Here is a 23,541-nt window from a genome sequence, read left to right on the forward strand (position 1 = left end):
GTGATGTCCTCCATACTTTTGTCAATAAGAAAAACCTCCTCTGTCTTTTATTTCAACCATCCTGTATGTTGTAGGAGCTGCATAGTTTACACCATGCGATTTACAGCTTTCTATGACAGCCAATGAATCGAAATGCGTTAATGTTGGTTTAGCACCTGAAACAGACGTCGAAGTCATGGTGGAAAAACAGCATGTATGGCAGTGCACAAAGTTGCAGTCGTACACTGCTTGGATGTGTTACAGCAGAAAAACAATGTATCAAACTACTTATGAAAGGAACCCTCTGTTGTGACTGCTAATCTGTGGGATACCTGTACATTTAATGGGATCGCCACATACGATTGATGTTGGCATACAGATGGTATTTGGTTTCGATACATCAGAATAGAGGGACACAGTAATATTTTATCAAGTTCTCACCAGGTGACATTAGTGAAGATTTTATAGTTCTTAGCCGGCCGAAGTGGCCGTGCGGTTAAAGGCGCTGCAGCCTGGAACCGCAAGACCGCTACGGTCGCAGGTTCGAATCCTGCCTCGGGCATGGATGTTTGTGATGTCCTTAGGCTAGTTAGGTTTAACTAGTTCTAAGTTCTAGGGGACTAATGACCTCAGCAGTTGAGTCCCATAGTGCTCAGAGCCATTTTTTTATGGTTCTTAGTTTTTGTCTGTTGGATGGTACAAAATAATGAGGAGGGAGAGAATGTTTGGTAACAGGCATTAATGCACCCTGAGAGGCACAGATCTACTTCAGACTGCAGTACCTTTATGTAGTTTGGTAATGAGCTGCAAAGCAGCAGCAAAATCTTCACCCTTCTTCCAGTTCCCATATGATGTGAAGTCTCCATAATTTTCCCAACAAGAAGCAGCAGAGTAACTGTTCATACTGTCTTTTCTACCACCTAGTGTTACAGGAGAAAGCTTCGTTTGGCGCTGGCCTTACACATTCTACACTGTTGGTGGAGCTACGACAACATGTTCCCATTTCCACTGAGTTGTCAAAACATGGTCCTGTTGTATTAACTCAGTTCACACTGTTTGTCCATTGGATGCAGAAGGTGGTATATATAGTGCTCTCTAACTTCTGTTTAGTTTCAGCATAACCTGGAATGATCACAAGGACAAAGTTGCATGGAGGTGGGGCAGAGGCTGAGGAACAGTTTCAAGATGCAGAGGGACTGTCTAAAACTATGCTGGAGTTTTGCTGTATGGGCTCATTAGCGGATAGGTCTGAAAAAGGTGACACGTTCCGAAATATGAGAGTGTCACAATTTGATGCATCAGTGGCTGTAAATATTAAAATGACATCTCCATAGGATCCAGTGCAAGTGTGTAGTTGAATGGAGAGACTTAATCCAAATCACAAACAGAATTTCTACCAGAACACAATAGATCTGAAAAGCCATTGTATTGGTCTTAGGATTTTGTACATTTCTTATGAATTCAATCCAGTGATGCATTATTTATGTGATTCTTCACACAGCACACCATCTACTATATATGATCATTCTCGCCTATAACCTCCGTGGATATATCACAGAACCTCTATTACACTGTCTACACGGTACACGGTATCGAAATAGATTGGGTTACAAATATTATTCGTTAACGTGGGAAATATCTATACTATGTGATCAAAAATATCCAAACATCCCCAAAAAACATACGTTTCTCATATTAGCTGCATTGTGCTGCAACCTACTGCCAGCTACTCCATATCAGCGACCTTAGTAGTCATTAGAAATCGTGAGAGAGCAGAATGGGGCACTCCACGGAACTCATGGATTTCGAACATAGTCAGGTGATTGGGTGTCACTTGTGTCATATGTCTGTAAGCAAGATTTCAACATTCCTAAACATCCCTAGGTCCGCTGTTTCCGTCCTGATAGTGAAGTGGAAGCTGATGGGCCACGTACAGCACAAGAGCGTACAGGCTGACCTCGTCTGTTGACTGACAGAGACCGCAAACAGTTGAAGAGGGTCATAATGTGTAATAGACAGACACCTATCGAGACCATCATAAAATTCCAAACTCCATCAGGATCCACTGCAAGGACTATGACAGTTAGGAAAGAGGTGAGAAAACTTGGATTTCATGGTCGAGCGGCTGCTCATATGCCACCCATAACGCCGATAAATGCCAAACAACGCCTCGCTTGGTGTAAGGAGCGTACACGTTGGACGACTGAACAGTGGAAAAACGTTGTGCGGAGTGACGAATCACCGTACACAAAGTGACGATCCCATAGCAGGGTGTGGGTATGGCAAATGCCCGGTGAATGTCATCTGCCAGCATGTGTATTGCCAACAGTAAAATTCGGAGGCGGTGGTGTTACGGTGTGGTCGTATTTATCATGGAGGTGGCTTGCACCCCTCGTTGTTTTCCATGGCACTGTCACAGCACAGGCCTACATTGACGTTTTAGGAACCTTCTTGCTTTCCACTGCTGAAAAGCAATTCGGGGATGGCGATTGCATCTTTCAACACGACCGAGCACCTGTTCATAATGCGCGGCCTGTGGCGGAGTGGTTACACGAAAATAATATCCCTGTAATGGACTGGCCTGCACAGAGTCCTGACCTGAATCCTATAGTACACCATTGGCTTGTCCGCCCTCGGTAGCTGAGTGGTCAGCGCGACCGACTGTCAATCACAAGAGCCTTGGTTCGGTTCCCGGCTGAGTCAGAGATTTTCTCCGCTGAGGGACTGGGTGTCGTGTTGTCCTAATCATCATCATTTCATCCCCATCAACGCGCAAGTCGCCGAAGTGGCTTGTTTTGGAACGCCGACTCCGTGCAGGCCTCAATGACCGACATCGATACCTGTCGTCAGTGCAGCACTCCATGAAGAATGGGCTGCCATTCCCCAAGAAACCTTCCAGCACCTGACTGAACGTAAGCCTGCGAGAGTGGAAGCTGTCATCAAGGCTAAGGGTGGGCCAACAAGATACTGAATTCCAGCATTACCGATAGAGGGCACCACGAACTTGAAAGTCACTTTCAGCCAGGTGTCCAAACACTTTTGATGACATAGTGTAGCAGCAGCATGAGGAGGCTGCAAATATAATTTCGTGATGAGGGTAACTGTAATACGAGCTTACACCGCCAGCACCTGCAGTTTCGGTCTGTTAATACACACCTCCACGATCACTGTCTGTATTCAATGTCGCAGTATTTGTATGGAAGAGCACTTCATTCGAAACATGGATATCGTTAGCGATACTTCTGTGTGCCTGTAAAACCAAGATTGCTTTTATGCAGGGTGACAGTCACCTACCCTTTTCGATCAGATTTTTGATACCTAATCGCTTAGAAGACGATTATGTCTCTCTTCCGAACACACACTGGTACCACTAACAATAAAAACAAACGGAGCACATCGATCCACCTCGGATTTTCGCTCAATATTGTTTGGTACCACCAGCATTCTGTCATTGGCGAAGCATTATACTTAGTAGGGAATGTGTGATAGATTCGCTGTGATCAGCAGGCTCATAAAGTATGTGTTGGGGTGTCAAGTTACTGTGATCACTGTTACAATATGTGCAAAGAAGAAGACTATGTCTGGAAGTTAGCGAGGTATAGATTTTATATGGAAAACAGAGAGTCCAGTGGATCGATAGCCGTAAGGGGAACGAAAATTTTTTTGTGGAAAATTATGTCCAGTCATTAGGAGAATATAGATATTGATATTTCAACGTGAGATTCATCCAAGAGTCACAGCCATCAGGAGGAGTTATTCCCGACACTTTGCTCACTGTCGAATGTCACCAGACTGGTGTCTCAAACGTAACATTTAATTGTAATTACAGTCATAAATATGTGAACAACTCTGCCGGCTAGCTGGGTCCGTGGAAGAGGTAGCCAGTGACTGGAAAAAAATTGACGTTTCTGACTTAAGGATGTCACGAGCGGACGGTACAAAGAAACGTTCCAGCTGGCCAACTAGTCAGTTCTTGCCCATAGCGAGGGAACCAAGTCCTGGCAGTGGCCCTCATGGCGTTCTCTGTATAGCTGAATAGTGAACTAATGCTCATTATGCATTGGGCTGTCTTTGCAATTGCGTGTATTGCACGTATTCTCTGTGTAAAACTGAGTGATTCAGTATGGATAACTGCTAAGTGTTGGCATTGGAAGTTTTGCTAACAGTCGAGTTGCTACCACTGCAGTCATCCCCATATGCCCTCCACTGCAGGGATAGTGCACTCTGGCAGACACATATGTTCACGACTGTTGATGCGGTCACAGCTGCAGTTTTCTCTAGCCACTGAGTGTTGGCACTGGTGGTGTACGAGAGGATGGGCGCACTGAGTGTGGACATCTAGGAAGTGAGTGGGGAACAACTAGGAGAGTTATCAATGATCTCAGGCATCTAGCCTTGATGACTACTAGGATCGTGGTTTAGCACTTCTCAGTTCATTGCAAGCACTCTGTCTTGTAGTGGTATTTGTTGTTGTTATTGTCCTATCAGAGGGTAGACCCTGTCCTCCTCTTTCCTTATCCTGGTGCAGCTGAGAGAATAAATTTAGGAATGCTATAGTGCTTTATAAAATACACTTATCAGACCTTTAGTGGTTAGGAATTCCACAACTGTAACAGTGTAAATTCAAACCACAATTTTAAATTCCAACTATCATTTTACACAGTACCGCTTCCAACGTCAAATATCCCACTGGTCAATTTATTGTTTCCAATCATGGTAGTGTGAGCACACACACCTACTCAAACCCTCCACAGATTGTTTAAGGATATAGCATGCAATTGAGCTGAGATTTGGAATTCTCAGCTACCTCCAACGTAATCGATGTTCTATCAAAAGATGTAACTGTGCTATTATCCATCAACATGAGAAAAGGGACAGAAAAACCAGAAGCGTTTGAAACCAGGCAGTTGCGGGGTCGAATCCTGCAGATATACTAGTCCTAGTGTCCACCAATAGGATGTCATGTAGAGGATATCGATTTTAATTAATTCGTCAATCAGTCTGCTAGAGTGGGAGAACATATGCAAGACATCCACAGTTGGTGTTTTACCAGGTATTCCCTACTTTGTTCAGGAGAAACGAGGGGTTACCGTTGTACACACCACACATCCGCTGCCCAGAGAGGGAGAGACAGTAAGCATTTTATTTATTTATTTATTTATTGTTCCGTGGGACCAAATTAAGGAGAAGTCTCCATGGTCATGGAACGAGTCAATACATGAAATTATAACACGATAGTAGAAACAGATAAAATGAAATACAAGAAACGTTTTCAGGCGACAATTCGTAAGTTTAAATAAAGAAAATCAACACTGTAACACTGGAATTTGCTTAATTTTTCAGCTCTTCCAGGAGCTCCTCGACAGAATAGAAGGAGTGAGCCATGAGGAAACTATTCAGTTTAGACTTAAAAGCGTTTGGGCTACTGCTAAGATTTTTGAGTTCTTGTGGTAGCTTATTGAAGATGGATGCAGCAGAATAGTGCACTCCTTTCTGCACAAGAGTCAAGGAAGAGCATTCCACATGCAGATTTCATTTCTGCCTAGTATTAACTGAGTGAAAGCTGCAAACTCTTGGGAATAGGCTAATATTGCTAACAACAAACGACATTAAAGAAAATATATACTGTGAGGGCAATGTCAGAATTCCCAGACTATTGAATAGGGTTCGACAAGAGGTTCTTGAACTTACACCACATACAGCTCGAACAGCCCATTTTTGAGCCAAAAATACCATTCTTTAATCAGAAGAATTACCCCCAAAAGTAATACCATATGACATAAGCGCATGAAAATATGCGAAGTAGACTACTTTTCGTGTTGAAATGTCACTTATTTCAGATACTGTTCTAATGGTAAATAAAGCAGCATTTAGTTTCTGAACTAGATCCTGAACATGAGCTTTCCACAACAGCTTACTATCCATCCGAACGCCTAGGAACTTGAACTGTTCCGTCTCGCTTATGGTTCAAAAATGGCTCTGAGCACTATGGGACTCAACTGCTGAGGTCATTAGTCCCCTAGAACTTAGAACTAGTTAAACCTAACTAACCTAAGGACATCACAAACATCCATGCCCGAGGCAGGATTCGAACCTGCGACCGTAGCGGTCTTGCGGTTCCAGACTGCAGCGCCTTTAACCGCACGGCCACTTCGGCCCGTCTCGCTTATAATATGCCCATTCTGTCTGATTAAAATATCAGTTCTTGTTGAATTGTGAGTTAGAAACTGTAAAAACTGAGTCTTAGTGTGATTTAGCATCAAATTATTTTCCACAAGCCACGAACTTATTTCATGAACTACACTATTTGATAATGTTTCAGTATTACACACAAGATCCTTCACTACCAAGCTGGTGTCATCAGCAAACAGAAATATTTTTGAATCACCTGTAATACTAGAAGGCAGATCATTTATATAAATAAGAAACAGCAGCGGCTCCAGCACCGACCCATGGGGAACGCCCCACTTAACAGTGCCCCATTGGGGCTGAACATCACTACCACTCTTAATATTGCGGAGAATTAACTTCTGCTTTCTGTTCTTAAAGTAAGAGGCGAAGCAATTGTAAGCTACTCCCCTTACTCCATAATGGTCCAACTTCTGCAGTAATATTTTGTGGTCAACACAGTCAAAAGCCTTCGTTAAATCAAAGAAAACACCTAATGTTCGCAACCTTTTATTTAATCCGTCCAAAACCTCACAGAGAAAAGAGAATATAGCATTTTCAGTTGTTAAACCATTTCTAAAACCAAACTGCACATTTGACAGCAAATTATGTGAATTTAATTGCTCCAGTAACCTTGTATATACAACCTTCTCGATAACTTTACCAAAAACCGATGGCATAGAAATAGGTCTATAATTGTCAACATTATCCCTGTCTCCCTTTTTATAAAGTGGCTTCACTACCGAGTACTTTAATCGGTCAGGAAACTGACCACTCCTAAAGGAAAAGTTACAGATATGGCTAAGTATTGGGCTAACATACATAGAACAATACTTCAGTATTCTGCTAGATACCCCGTCATATCCATGAGAGTTCATGGTCTTTAGTGATTTAATTATTAACTCAATCTCCCTCTTGTCAGTATCATGGAGAACCATTTCAGGTAACAGTCTCGGAACACTTTTTTCTAAAGGCGCTATATGATTCCCTGTTGGGACTAGGTTTCTATTTAGTTCACCTGCTATATTCAGAAAGTGATCATTAAATACTGTACATATATGCGACTTATCAGTAACACGGACATTCCCACTACACACTGATTCTATATCCTCGACCTGTCTCTGCAGACCAGCCACTTCCTTTACGACTGACCATATGGTTTTTATTTTATCCTGAGACTTAGCTATTCTATCTGCATACCACACACTTTTTGCCTTCCTAATATCTTTTTTAAGCACCTTACAATACTGTTTGTAATGGGCTGCTGCATTTAGATTTTTACTGTTTATAACGTTATGATATAATTGCCACTTTGTTCTACAGGATATTCTTATCCCTCTAGTCAGCCACCCAGGCTGCCTGTTTGTGCTAGTACCCTGTTTTGAACGTTCTAACGGAAAGCAACTTTCAAAGAGCACGAGAAAAGTCTTGAGGAAAGCATTATATTTATCGTCTACTGTATCACCACTATAAACATCTTGACACTCTTGTTCCTTGATAAGGTTTACAAAGGTCTCTACAGCAACTGGATCAGCTTTCCTAAAAAGTTGATAACTATATTTAATATGTGTTGCAGCACAAAAATCTTTTAGAGTTAAAACTTGTGCATCATGATCTGAAAGGCCATTCACTTTTTTGCTACAGAATGCCCTTCTAGTCATGAGGAATGAACAAAAATGTTGTCTATGGTTGCTCTAGTGTTCCTTTCCACTCTTGATGGAAAGGATACGGTTTGCATAAGATTATATGAATTAAGGAGGTCTACCAGCATTCTTTTCCTTGCACAATCACTTATACAATTAATATTGAAGTCACCACAAATAACTAACTTTTTGTATTTCCTATAAAGTGAACCAAGAACCTCCTCTAGCTTTAAGAAAAATCTTGTGAAATCGGAGTCTGGGGATCAATAAATAACAACAGTTAGAAGTTTAACTCCTCTAATTTTAACCACACTTGCACAACATTCAAACACCTTTTCAGTGCAGTACTTCGAAACTTCAATTGACTCAAATGGGATGCCGTTTTTCACATACATGGCTACTTCGCCACACCGCAAAGAGCTCCTAGAAAAGCTGCCAGCCAACCTGTATCCTGGTAAAGGAAGTCTCTGAATTATCTCCTTATTTAAGAAGTGTTCAGAGATACCAATAATTTCAGAGTCAACATCTATAAGCAGTTCACCAACTTTATCTCTAATACCTTGTATATTTTGATGAAGTATACTAATTCTCTCATTACTCGGATACATAAGCTTTGTCGAAAGTGGTTTCTTTGTTAGAGAGACTTCCCTTAAGCAGGAATACCTATCAGCTGACTTCAATCTAAAAAAGGTGCAGCTCTAACACCCACTAGTAGAGGAATTTTCCCATGAGTGATCCCACCACCCCCACCTATGCTGTCGCCTATAAGCTTTGCCAACCTCCCCTGTCCATACCTGTTGAGGTGCAGGCCATGTCTAGTGAAAACCGTCCACTCCACCGACACCACTGAAATGTGACTCATGCCTTCTGTCATCAGCGCACCCCCAAGTCTCATGTTATTACGCTTGACGGCTGTATTAAGATGAGGCCGATCGTGACGCTGAAACAGTTCCACGAAATGCACATTCGTGTTGCCAGTCTGAGTGGCTATCTTTTCCAGGTCACCATCTATGTCATACTCCCCATCCCTATCAATACTATTACCAGCCCCACCCACAATCACTTCCTGATCCTCTTTAGTAAATTCCTGCATAACCCCCCTATGTTAACAGTCACCTGAGCCAATCCTGCATTAGGCTTGACGATGCTGGTGACCTGGTACTCACTCCCCAACACTTCCTGCAACTGCTGGCCTACACCTCTACCATGAGAACTACCTAACAGCAGAACCTTCTTCTTTCTCTTAGACTTTGCAACTGTCCTAGCCACCGTAACTGCTGAGGTCTGCTGCATACTTCCTACATCTACAGCTACTAGAGATTCCTCTCCACTAGACTCTGACAGTTGGTCATATCTATTGCAAACACCAATAGTAAAACTATCTGAAAATCTCCTTCTCCTAGCAGATCTCTTGCCAATAGCCAGCTCCCATTCCCCAACGCCCTTCTCCCGACTCATCCTATCTAGCTCCTCCTGTGCGTTCTTCAACTGCACCTGAAGGGCACAGATCTTACTCTCCTGCTCCTCTATCACCTTACTCTTGCTACATAACCTGCAGTTCCAGGAGAGGATCTCACCAAAATGCCCACTGGCTTTCCCACTGCATTCCCCCCAGTGAAAATACTTCGAACAAGTCTCACACCGCAATCCACTACTCACGAACCTACGGCAAAGCCCACACTTCTCACTCATGGTAAACTTTTACAGTTATTGAAACAAGAAAACTACTTTATCTAAGTTCCGCTAGTACAATAAGAAGATGTTAAAAACCTGACTACAATAATCACAAACTTACTCTACAACGGAAGTAACTACTATTATTAACAGTATTAATCAACAGCAAATGAGAATATAACAAAAGACTAACACAGAAAGAAAATCAAACGTCTAATGACACAGTAACGAAACTGAAATCAGTTCCCAAAAATTTCTTCTGAAATTATTTCACCAGAAAACACCAAGAACACCGGTTGAAGACTACTGAAGTTCCTAAATAAACCACTATACGCAAACAATTAACTAGTACTTAGCTTTCGATGCGCCGCTACACCTGCAACTGGTCAGTGCGGAATGTAAACACAGGTAAGAGGTTAAGTTTCTCGATACTAAACACTCACAAATATCAGGTCACAACACAATAAAGGCGGAGGTGAACGAAGAAACCACTAATAAGTCACTTATATAGTAAATATTATCACAAAAACTGTTGAAATATGTATCTGAAACCTAAAAATATATGAAAACTTTGCATGTGACTATGTGTTTCGATAGGAATATCCCAGGTATCAATATCAAAGAGTTGCCGCCATTTGATGCATTGTTCAGGGCTGTGAGATCAAAGTAGGCTGACATCCAGTCCATAGTCAGTAATATTTAGTATCTTGATCTGCAATTAGGACACTGGATGGGTTTTGACCTCTGTGGCAGCACCTAGATGATACCTGTGTGGAAGACCCTAAATGGCAGCTACTATACTGCTCTTCATTCCATTCCTCAGTGCTTACAGTTATTACACCATAGGAAATGGGGGTGAGGGTACAGATGTGAGCTCTACCCAAGTGGGGGATCCTTGTCGGCCACAGACTGATTAAAGGAAGACTATGCAACAATATATTACTGACATTGATCTGAATTTCATGTCTTGAGATACTTCCTCTCCAGCACAGACTGAGTCTTTTTTTGCCACCGATTTTTCTGGGAGAGGTGTTGAGGGAGGGATGAGGGATGGGCTTGAGATGTCCTTTGATGGTGGAATTGTGCACTAGCTCAGTGGATCTCCACATGTCAAAGTCAGCACACACACTAAAATACTCCAACAAGATAACACTTCCAATCTGCAGCAGTGTTGGTTGGTTGGTTGATTTGGGGGCAGGGAACAAACACTGAGGTCATCAGTCCCATCAGTTTGAGGAGGAATGGAGAAGGAAGTCGGCTGTGCCCTTTCACAGGAACCATCCTGGAATTTACCTGAAGCGATATAGGGAAAGAACAGAAGATCTAAATCAGGATGGTAAGACATGGGTTTGAACCATCCCCCTCCCGTGTGTGAGTCCAGAGTGCTAACCACTGCGCCACCTCACTCGGTTCAGCAGTGTAATGGCGTAATTAGGACATGTAGATGCTGGATGTGAGCTTTTCCCACCAAACCCCCACAAACTGAGTTTTATACTGTTATGAGATCCTTCCTCCATAGCACTGATTGAGTTCTTTTCCCACTGAATTCCAGGTGGGGGATGGGAGCAGGAGTGGGGCGGTGGGAAATGACAGCTTGGGGATTTGCCAGAGGGGAAGGAGTTAATTAATTGACCGATATAATTAATTAGTCAATAAATTTGATAGCAAAAGTGTGCTTGCATCGGTGAGAGGAGAGAAAAGGGATGGGATGGAAGAAGCAGGAGGGGGATGGCTGTGGGTTCCTCAGAAGGAGAGATTATCCCCAGGGGATTAGAAACCAATTCCCAGGGGGTCATGAACCAATTACAAGAACAACAGGTTAAGGCGAGTGGGAGAGGGTAATAAATCAATCGAGTCTGCCCCTGCATGTATGCTTGCCCCTGAATGTATGCAACCCACAGTAACAAAATATGCTGATACCCCCTCTGCCCTACTACTTCTATGCATTGAGCAACCAGTCAAGGATACCAGGGGAAAACGTATAAAGTAAATTATTGATCAGAGAAAAAAAACTTTGAGTTTAGCCGATGATATTGTAATCTTGTCACTAACGGAAAAAGACTTGGAGGAACGGCTGAATGGGAGGATAGCATCATGAAAAGAGGTGATATGATAAATAACAAAAGAAGTAGGGCAAGGATACTCAAATGTAGTCGAAATAAGACATGGGATGTTGAGGGAATTAGATTAGGACATAGGGCACCAAAAGTAGTAGATGAGTTTTGTTATTTAGGCAGCAAAATAAATGAAGATGCTGAGGTAGAGAGAATATAAAAAGCTGGGTGTAACAGCAACAGCATGGAAATGAGAAATTCGTTTACAACCAATACAAATTTAAATGTTGGAACGTCTTTTCAGAAGATGTTTTTCTGAAGTGTAATCTTGAACAGCACTGAAACGTGATTCAGACAAGAAAAAAATATAAGCTTTTGAAATGTGGTGCTTCAGAAGAATGCTGAAGATTAGAAGGGTATATCATGCAATGCAGAGGTACTGAATCGATTTGGGAAGGAAAGATATTTATTTCACAACTTGACTAAAAGCAGGGACCGTTTTGCATGACACATCATGAGGCTTTAAGGAACCGTGCTTTGGTAATGGATGGAAGGTGGGGGAGAGCGGAAGGGGAAAAACAGTTGAGAAAGACCGCGATTTAAATATGGTACAATGGTCCAAGTGGCAGAAAGTTGGGGCAGATATGTAGAGATAATGGACTTGTTGAATTAGAGTAGAGAACTGTATGAAAGCAGTCTTCGGACAACTGCAATTTACGATAGTACACGGTTCTCTAATGAAGTGCTCTGTTGCCACCTGTCGTCAGAATGATTTGATTCAGACTTCTTGATAAATAATTAGTTCACTGCCACCTATCCATTCAACATTTTCAGGTATATGATGCATGTATTTCAATATCTGTCCTCCCTTACAGCTTTTGCACCCTAATGCCGAGGATGTTCTCTCCTACTACCTTAACACTTCTTCCACCACCCTGTTTAAGTTAAAATTTTTCACGTACTCCTTTCGTCCTCGATTCAGCAGCTAAGATACTCATTTTTTATCTTGTCAGACAATTTTAATCATTCTTGTGTAAAACTACACCTCAAACGAATCGACTCTCTTCTTTTGCGGTTTCCAAATATAATTAGGTCACAAAAATTGTCAGAGGTGAAAATTCCTGTGTAGAAGTTTTATAATGAACCTTTCCAATAGAATACACTAGGCATTTTCTAGTATCATAAAACACTGAGGAGCAGCCAGTATATCGGCTTTCGGCAGCTGTTTTGAGCTTTTGCAAAGAGGAGACAACTCGTGAAGTCGAGGTATCGCATCAAAAGTGAGGTGTAGACGGAAATGTGTCTGCAAAAATGTATTACGCTCTTTGCAACGTACATGCAGGACGTGCCAACTTTCAGTAAAACTCTGAACATTGAAAGGTAGGTGGCATTGAACTAATTATTTATCAAATTGTATCATACTGACCATCGCCATCATTTCATTTGTGTGCCACACGGCATCCTTTGTTATGCAAATTATATATGGAATTAACAGGGGCGGTTTCAGGAGCAAGCGACACAAGTCGCCGCTTTGGCTGCCAAGCTGAGAGGGGCGCCACAGGCGGCACGGCAGTGAAATTTGAGTGCAGGACCGTCAAATCAGTAGCGGTCGCTTGCGGCGCCCCTGTCTCACCAATATAGGATTTGTATATTATGCATATCACAGTTGGTAGCGAAAAGTGACATTGATGAGAATGCACAAGGGAAAATGGGGGAGAGGGGGCAGGCGCGCCTAATGACTAGTCGCTCGTGTGGAAAAGTCTTCTCGAAGCGGCCCTGGGGATTACCACAGAAACTGCAGCAAGCGACGAATTGCGGCAGTAAGCAACAAGTTGCTAGTAAGAGACGATCCCGTACAACAATGAAGAGCTTGGCGCGTGATTGCAAACAGTTCTAATTGTCAGCCAATACAACATGGTCTTCCAGGTTTCACAACGTAGGCAACACTACTTTTAGAGCAGTTCGGACTCATTCTGCATGTCATGAGAAGATGAAATGAAATTAAAACTAGGGACACCGACTCAGTTATATTCGGCTAAAAGTAGAGTACTATGTAATGCAATGATCTGTTTTAACAATTACAGTATGTTGATTCCTGTATGAAGTTTCTGATACCGTAGAGGCTTCGCTAGTATGAAAAATCCGGAACTAATGGTAAAGTGAACATCGCCAGTTGCGGAGTGCTGCGTAGACACCTAGCCTCAAAGACTGATGGACCTCTTACTGATACTTTGGTTTCCCTCCGTCTGAAATGCACTGTATGTTGACACGGCCATTCATCACAGACATTTCGCTTTCACTGACAAACCGGTATCAGCCATCATACTGTAATTAATAAAAGTACATGATACTGTTCGTTATTCTGATTATTGTAGAGTGTAGCAGTATCGCTTAATGAAGGCATATTTCGCACATTAGAGGCAATACTCTCAGCTTTTTATGCTCCTTTTTAAATATGTTGATGCCGCTTCCTTCGTGTTAACAGGAGCACGAATTTAATTTTCTTCGCGCACATTCGCAAGGCTCTTTTTGATTTGAATCCGTATGTCATACAATGAAAGTGTTCTTAAGAAAAGAGCCGGCCGGTGTGGCCGTGCGGTTAAAGGCGCTTCAGTCTGGAACCGCGTGACCGCTACGGTCGCAGGTTCAAATCCTGCCTCGGGTATGGATGTGTGTGATGTCCTTAGGTTAGTTAGGTTTAATTAGTTCTAAGTTCTAGGCGACTGATGACCTCAGAAGTTAAGTCGCATAGTGCTCAGAGCCATTTCTTTCTTAAGAAAAGGTAGTCGTAAGTTCATAATGATAAGAAGAAGAGAAAGTCACATCCCCTCATAATCTTTACAGGATAATCAGGGCAGGTAATGGAAAACAAAAACAAGTAACTCGTGTCTAGCTAATGAGTTTCTCAGTTCGGTGTAAAAATAATTACAACTACTGAAGAGAAGGGCCGTCTAAATAATTCGCCTGCACTTTATTATGTCTGATCTACAGTCGATGAGTCTTCATATTATTCGTAACTAAGATTTTAGATAAAAATCATTGGGCAATGGTTCAGAATTTTTGCTGCCAGTAAACGCGATGACAGGCGGTGCAGCCGCGTCTTCGAAAGGTGAGCTCCACAGATGCTAGCCAGCTTCGCACGACGGCTGAGCAAACGAATTCCTCCCGTCGCTAGTGTAATGGCGATCTGGAAACATTGTAGAATGCGTTTTGCAACTGCACGACAGTCAATTTACCTGCTGGTGTGGTTCATAATTGTCGTGCTAATTTCACTTGATAGTTCGTTGTCATTTCAGATGAATAATCTGAAAGATTCTGACTGATGGCGTAACAACGGGCTGTCAAATTCATTATTTGATTGCAGGAGGGCCATTCCACACAGAGTCAATAACGAATCTCGTATCTAAATTTATGAATCACTCTATTAATCAACAATACCACAGTTAGGGCCTAATAGTGCGACCTAGCTAGCTCAGTGGCAACATGGCCCCCTTCTGCAGGGGAACGCTACGTTACCCCTCCGTTCTCATATCGCAAGGAGACTAAATACACTACTGGCCATTAAAATTGCTACACCACGAAAGTGACGTGCTACAGACGCGAAATTTAACTGACAGGAAGAAGGTGCTGTGATATGCGGACCAGCTACCAATGGACCATTCGTAGCTGCAGTTTATGGCGGATCACGGCCCAGCGAACATAGGCCGGTGTGAGGTGGAGGTTACACCATTAAGTTAAGTAGGGTTTAGACTTTTTACATATGTACTGTTTGTGTTTTCCCTTTTTTCGTTTATAAATGTTTAGCTATGGTGTTCTTTTAATCATTGACAAAGGTCTACTTAGGCACTTGTGGGTTTTATTGTTCTGAAGAAGGTGTAGTTATCTACGCCGAAACCTAGGTTAACACTAGGTGCTTTTTACGCAATCGAGGCGGGTTTCTAGTTTTTAATATATTAACCAACGATTGCTGACGCGTTGCGATGTTGAAGGTTCTTAGATCTGTGTATGATGCACTGGTGACAGTGGTCCCTCTAGGCATGCAGTGCTCCAAAATGACGCCTTTTTCGTCCCAAGAGAGAGTCAGCATAACCTTCCCTGCTGATGGTTCTGTTAGAAACTTCTTTGGTTTTGGTGATGAGGAATGGCGCCATTCCTTGCTCGCTCTCTTCGTTTCCGGTTGGTGGTAGTGAACCCAGGTTTCGTCCCCAGTAACGATTCTTGCAAGGAAGCCATCACCTTCTCGTTCAAAGCGCCGAAGAAGTCCTTCACAAGCATGAACAAGTCGTTCTCTCATTTCTGGGGTCAGCTGCCGTGGCACCCATCTTGCAGACACTTTGCAGGAGGGCCATCATGCACAATTTGATGTGCTGACCCATGACTAATCGTAAACATGCTGCTGTGTCATTCAGTGTCACTCGGCGGTTTTCCTTCACTATGGCTTCAACTGCTGCAATGTTCTGTGGTGTCACACTCGTTGTGCCTGACCTGGACGAGGAACGTTTTCCACTGAAGTCACACCATATGCGAACTTCCTACTCCATCCGTAGACTTGCTGCTGTGACAAACATGCATCACCGTACTGAACTTTCATTCGTCGATGAATTTCCCTGGTGCAAGTCGCAAGTGGGGCGGCCATCTTTATACCGATACTGTGACGGTATGTGTGCATCTGCACTGTCCTGCCACCTACAGGCCATTCTGCACGCTGTTTGTAACGCGCTTACCAACTTACAGGATAACGGCGCGAAATTTCGATTTGTTATTACATATTTAATGTTTTCATTTGACTCATCCTCGTAGTTGCGACACAAGGTAACCATGGAAACTTGAGAAGTCAGACCTGGAGATGTGGCAGAAGCGTTTAAGGAATTCGTATTTATTTATAAGAAACATGATCATAAGTGTAGTTTGATCGTTTAATGCGAACTCTGGGTTATGAGTCAAGTTATACAGCATCTCAGTTTCTTCTAGCAAGCCAAGAACGCGAACTTTCGTCTGCTGGTGAAGTTTCCTTCGTACGGCTCCCACTCTTATAGTTGCTACAAATTTTATTATCGTACTACTACAATAACACTGGACTCGCATTCGGGAGGACGACGGTTCAATCCCGTCTCCGGCCATCCTGATTTAGGTTTTCCGTGATTTCCCTAAATCGTTTCAGGCAAATGCCGGGATGGTTCCTTTGAAAGGGCACGGCCGATTTCCTTCCCAATCCTTCCTTAACCCGAGCTTACGCTCCGTCTCTAATGACCTCGTTGTCGACGGGACGTTAAACACTAACCACCACCACCACCACTACTACAATAGCTCGGCGTAAGTTCATATGCTAGATCACAATTCTTCACACGTTCTCTAAGTACATCTGTATTCCACAGAAAGCTCTAGGAATTAACTTAATGTGACAGACAAGACTATTTGCTGGTTGCGTCAGACAGGACTATTTGCGCCTGTTGATCGAGCAGCGTCGACGTCTCGTGCAGGCGTAGCGTCGGAACTCTGTGCTGCTGACTCGGGGAGACGGCGACCCTGACCGCGATGTCGCAACTGCTGAGAAGGCGTCCTCCGTAGATTACCGCAGCGAGCTGCTCGCGTCGCTCTCGTAACTCTGCGACTAGTTTTTCCTAAGATAAAATCTCATCTTTCATACTCTGAGGCACCTTACTTCATAGTTTAGGTACTCAGCCAGGTATCGAAGCCCGAACCTCCACATCTGACACCAGTCTATGTGCCATAATCCGGCGTGGGTCAAAAAATATTTACACTACTGGCCACTAAAATTGCGACACCAAGAAAATGACGTGCTACAGACGCGAAATTTAACCGACAGGAAGAAGATGCTGTGATATGGAAATGATTAGCTTTTCAGAGCATTCACACAAGGTTGGCGCCGGTGGCGACACCTACAACGTGCTCACATGAGGAAAGTTTCCAACCGATTCCTCATACACAAACAGCAGTTGACCGGTGTTGCCTGGTGAAACGTTGTTGTGATGCCTCGTGTAAGGAGGAGAAATGCGTACCATTACGTTTCCGTCTTTGATAAAGGTCGGATTGTAGCCTATAGCGATTGCGGTTTATCGTATTGCGACATTGCTGCTCGCGTTGGTCGAGATCCAATGACTGTTAGCAGAATGTGGAATAGGTGGGTTCAGGAGGGCAATACGGAACGCCGTGCTCGATCCCAACGGCCTCGTATCACTAGCAGTCGAGATGACAGGCATCTTATCCGCATGGCTGTAACGGATCGTGCAGCCACGTCTCGATCCCAGAGTCAACAGATGGGGGCGTTTGCAAGAGAACAACCATCTGCACGAACAGTTCGACGACGTTTGCAGCAGCATGGACTATCAGCTCGGAGACCATGGTTGCGGTTACCCTTGACGCTGCATCACAGACAGGAGCGCCTCCGATGGTGTACTCAACGACGAACATGGGTGCACGAATGGCAAAACGTCATTTTTTCGGGTGAATCCAGGTTCATTTTACAGCATCATGATGGTCGCATCCGTGTTTGGCGACATCGCGGTGAACGCAAATTGGAAGCGTGTATTCGTCATCGCCATACTGGCGTATCACCCGGCGTGATGTTATGGGGTGCCATTGGTTACACGTCTCGGTCCCCTCTTGTTCGCATCAACGGCACTTTGAACAGTGGACGTTACATTTCAGAAGTGTTACGACCCGTGGCTCTACCCTTCATTCGATCCCTGCGAAACCCTACATTCAGCAGGATAATGCACGACCGCATGTTCCAGGTCCTGTACGGGCCTTTCTGGATACAGAAAATGTTCGACCGCTGCCCTGGCCAGCACATTCTGACCGAGCAACCGGCTCGTCACAATACGCCTGTCACTACTCTTGATGAACTGTGGTATCGTGTTGAAGCTGCATGGGCAGCTGTACCTGTACACGTCATCCAAGCTCTTTTTGACTCAATGCCCAGGCGTATCAAGGCCGTTATTACGGCCAGAGGTGGGTGTTCTGGGTAATCATTTCTCAGGATCTATGCACCCAAATTGAGTGAAATTGTAATCACATGTCAGTTCTGGTATAATATATTTGTCCAATGAATACCCGTTTATCATCTGCATTTCTTCTTCGTGTAGCAATTTTAATGGCCAGTGGTATATTTTGAAGCTCACACTCAAATCAGAGGTGACGCGGGATTTTAGGTCATACGTCCGTAGCACGCAAGCCGCTGCGTGCAGCAGTGAGACGGGGAGCTGAGATTTTTCGGGCCTCTGTGGTTGGTACAAATTTGACGACTGTCAGGCTGTGGAGGTAGACATGGTGGTGATACGAAAATGAGACTCTGGACTGATTTACTGGTCTGCTCTTAACGGTACTTCGCGTATTTACACTGAAAGTGAAAAAGAGCATAGACATTGGTTTATAAAACGACTCCTAAGACCCAGTTAACGTAAGCGTAAAACACAGAGACGAGTTTCTGTAAGCCTACGCTATTACACTGAAGCGCTAAGGAAACTGATATAGCCATGCGTACCCAAATACAGAGATATGTAAACAGGCAGAATGCGGCGCTGCGGTCGGCAACGCTCATGTAAGACAACAAGTGTCTGACACAGTTGCTAGATCGGTGACTGCTGCTACAATGGCAGATGATCAAGATTTAAGCGGTGTTATAGTCAGCGCACGACCGCTGGGAACCAGCTTCTACGAGGTGGGGATTTTCCCGTACGACCATTTCACGAGTGTACCATGAAAATCAGGAATCCGGTAAAACACATCTCCGACATCGCTGCGGCTGGAAAAAGATCATGCAAGAACGGGACTAACGACAACTGAACAGAATCGTTCAACATGACAGAAGTGCAACCCTTCCGCAAATTGCTGCAGATTTCATTGCTGGTCCATCAAGGGCCATCAACAAATGTCAGTTTGCGAACCATTCAACGAAACATCATTGATATCGGTTTTCGGAGCCGAAGGCCCACTTGTGTACCCTTGATGATTGCACGACTCGAAGCTCTACGTCTCGCCTGAGTCCGTCAACAGCGACATTGGACTGTTGATAACTGGATACACGTTGCCAGGTCGGACGAGCCTCGTTTCAAACTGTATCGAACGGATGGACGTGTACAGGTATGAAGACAACCTTATGAATCCATTAACCCTCATGTCAGCAGTGGACTGTCGAAGCTGGTGGAGGCTCTGTAATGGTGTGGGGCGTGTGCAGCTGCAGTGATATGGGAGCTCTGATACGTCTAAAAACGATTCTGACGGATGACAAGCACTTAAGCGTCCTGTCTGATCACCTGCATCCGTTAATGTTCATTGTGCATTCCGACGAATTGGTCGTATAGGAAAATTCCCAGATCATCACTACCTCGGAGATGCTGTGTCCCATCGCTGGTGCGTCGACTGTAACACCACGTTCAAACTCACTTAAATCTTGATAACCTGTCATTGTAGCAGCAGTACCGATCTAACAACTGCGCCAAACATTTGTTTTCTTATATAGGCGTTGCCGACCGCAGAGCCGTATTTTGTCTGTTTACAAATCTCTGTATTTGAATACGCATGCCTATAACAGTTTCTTTGGCGCTTTTGTGTATTTGAACCTTATCCACACCTTACTTAATGTACTCACTCAACTGACACTGAATTTAGACTATCCTTCTACAGGCTGAGGCTGTTGAATCAGACACGTACTCAAAACTACAGTATATTTCTTTGCTACACGTGACAAAACATAATGTCAGGTCCACAATTCACTTGACTGAACCGTCTGATATTCACGAGGTGAGTAAGTGTGATATCTGACTACGCACTGTGTATACAAAACGGCAAACCCCAGAGCTGTGCAACCGAACTCACATACATTAAAATTACACTAGGTAATTTTTTTCAGTATATTAACTAAAACAAAATCATATATATAAAAGGAAATCTGACGATATTTAAAGAGGCGTGTTTTAAAGGACGCAAGAAACAGAACAAGTTTGTCAGCTATCGGATGTACACCTGAGCACTGCGTTATGGTGAAGGGGACGGAATACAAATAGATGGACAGAGACTTGAGTTCCCACAGTGAATATTCACTCTCTGTCGGCGTCCGCACAGGTTTTAAACTTCCTGGAACACTGAAACTGGGGGCCACACCGGGCCTCGAACCTGAGGTCTTTCGTGAGTAAATTGTGGGTGATCGCCAGTGGAGCTTGCATAGCTCAGTCGGTAGAGGACTTACTCGCGCAAGATAAAGATTACGTGTTCGAGTCCTGGTCCGACGCACAGTTTTAATCTGCCATGAAGCTGAAAATTACGTAATTTAAATGGAGGGAACTGGCAATCCGTTAGTTCAGAGCAAGATGTAAACCAGTTACGCAAATGAAAAATGATAAATTTTTTGTCCGACAACGACAGCAGTAGATCTACAAATATTGGTCAAGCGCAGTGGCTCCCAATATGAGAGTAATTATCCCTTGAGAGATAAAATGAATTTCTTTAGGGGTAAAAACTAAACAATTCGATTCTGTTTCAGTCAAGATACTAAATTTTCAAAAGATCATTACTATCATCACAATTAATATTGATTATATAAGTTATTAATAATTTTTTTTCTCAATTAGGAGCATTAATGCGGTGGAGGTTACAGGCTCCTCGTATAGTCCACAGATATTTTGTGCTTTGTCCCGTACATCGCTGATGATAAAAGTGAGATATATGTGCAACAATACTAAACATCTCAAGCAAATGTCTGCTCCAAGTTATAGATAGTACCTGCAGTAATCCAGAAATTTCTTCACTACTCGCTTCGAAACAGATAAATGAATTAATTGTGAGCACGACACTGTAGTAACTACATAAGGGCTACTGCAGTGCTGTACACAGCTGTGTTATTATCATTATCATTATTATTATTATTATTATTATTATTATTAGAGTGGCTGGACACAAAGCATTAACAGCCTGAAGTCGCCCAATTTCTGCCATTTCGGAAGTAAGGAGTGCAGCAACCAAGTGATTTACGAACAGTAAGTATAGTGATCACATCTGAACTTGTTTGATTTTAAATGGGGCTGCAGTGTGAAGGTAAAGCAAGTGCCGCAATGGAGAGGAGTTAGTACAAGGGAAGTATGTTTCGTAGTAAGTGTCTACCACGACTGTGGATAGTTAGCTTTCTTATCTGAGAAGGAGTTGTGGGTAGCACTTGCGATGCACCACGAATTCCTTCGTCATTTGTTCTGACACACGCACACGTACACAGACACACACAAAACCCCGTACACACACAAACACAAACTAAATTTCATCTTTCATCATTTTAAAAATAAAAAGAAAGAAAGAAAGAAAGAAAAATCTTTCAGTCTACAGTTTAGTTGCATGCTAAAGTTGGTGATAATGTGGGAGAGGGTGGCAGCAGACGACAGAAGGGGTACTATCTGACCTCTGATTGCACTCAGGGGTAATGGTCTAAGAAAGTTTGTGAAACACTAGTCTCGCGTGTTATGAGAATACCGACTGCCCTTTGACCTAGAATCATAAAATTTGAAAAGATACAAGGTTTCACAGTATGCATAAAGGAAGAAACGGAAATTGTTAATTTGTAATTACTTCATATAAAATAATCTGTGTAGTACCCAGTACGAAGATTTGATCTCTGAGGAAGGTTCGTTCCAGCGCAGCCGCGCGGGGTTAGCCGAGCGGTCTAAGGGGCTGCAGTCATGGACTGTGTGGCTGGTCCCAGCGGAGGTTCGAGTCCTCCCTCGTGTGTGTGTGTGTGTGTGTGTGTGTGTGTGTGTGTGTGTGTGTGTGTGTGTATGTGTATGTGTGTGTGTGTCCTTAGGATAATTTAGGTTAAGTAATGTGTAAGCTTAGGGACTGATGACCTTAGCAGTTAAGTCCCATAAGATTTCACACACATTTGAACATTTTTGTTCCAGCGCAGTGTCCCGCACGTTGGCACCACTTACCGACATTCAGAGCCACCAGTAAGACTGCGGCCGTCAGAAGAGCGGCCTCCATGCTGCCGTGTTGTTGCGATCCCAGAGCCGTCCGCCGCACTCGCTGAACGGCGATGTACTGCTGCTAGCGGGCACACGTGCCCTGGCACAGAAACAAGGATAACGGCTCGCTGACAATGCGTACACGACAAACGCGGCGAAATCGAAAAACTGGCAGTTAGGTACTATGAAATGCGAAAGGAGGATAATGTAGCGATAAAAGTGAAGGCTATTCCTCGTTAAGTCTCGAAACCTTGTTTTACGCAAAATCTGTCGCCTTTAAAATTACTTGTTGCCTCGTAATAGCGACCAAAATCTTTGAATATTTATAAAAGCCGGATAATCATTTAACAGTTAGTATCTGTCAACGTACATACACTAAGATATGAAAAACTGGTCTGAAGATAATTTTTAGCCTGCGAGGTGCCGGGGCTAGTAGTGTATTTATCTCTAAATTCTACTAGAATCCACATGTGTAAATCATGCTCTAAGCCCCCCCTATTCTAACTCCGACTTTTGCTGTTGCACAAGGATAAAAAAAAATACGCGAACTGATTCTAATCAACCCTGCTAGTGGAGTAGAAGAGAGTTTGGCACCTGCAGTAATTTAATTTGATACATAAGTTAAATAAACAAAGGTTTCATTAGCATAGTGAGGAATGATAGGGTTGCTCTATTGATTAACAGAATGAAAGTTCTGTTCAAAATAACAATATGATTTATTAAGATTAAACACAGAATAGTAAAAGAAACACAGCAAATTTATAAAACATCAAATTGGCTAAAATTGGAGATTCATACAAACACTATAAAGGTGAAGTTGTCCCTAACTTAGATCGTGAGGTTTAAGACGAAGTGGTATGTGGAGCCAATTCCTTTCCACTCAAATCTCAAGAGAGACACACAGCTAACCCAATGGTAATTGCTGTTACTCGAAACTGAACAAAGTTAGAAAAGGATGAACAGGCGCGCTCTGCTGAGCTCTGATTATCACCTAGGAAAATCCCTATCTGCCGGTGCTGCGGACGTACATTACCAACAGTCTTCTTTTCTCCCAGA

At 43.2% G+C, this 23,541-nt stretch overlaps 1 protein-coding gene across 1 annotated transcript in view; it reads right to left on the bottom strand.

Annotated features, from left to right (window-relative positions):
* Positions 1-22,547, bottom strand: part of LOC126236431 (lysosomal acid glucosylceramidase-like) — a 153,251-nt gene extending 130,704 nt beyond the window's left edge. The window contains exon 1 of the mRNA XM_049945733.1: positions 22,453-22,547. Coding sequence (XP_049801690.1) covers positions 22,453-22,504 — 52 coding nt within the window. The 5' untranslated portion in view covers positions 22,505-22,547. The remainder of the gene's footprint in view (positions 1-22,452) is intronic.
* Between the last annotated feature and the right edge of the window lie 994 nt (positions 22,548-23,541).

Source organism: Schistocerca nitens, chromosome 2 (genome assembly GCF_023898315.1).
Source record: "Schistocerca nitens isolate TAMUIC-IGC-003100 chromosome 2, iqSchNite1.1, whole genome shotgun sequence".
Lineage (NCBI taxonomy): Eukaryota > Metazoa > Arthropoda > Insecta > Orthoptera > Acrididae > Schistocerca > Schistocerca nitens.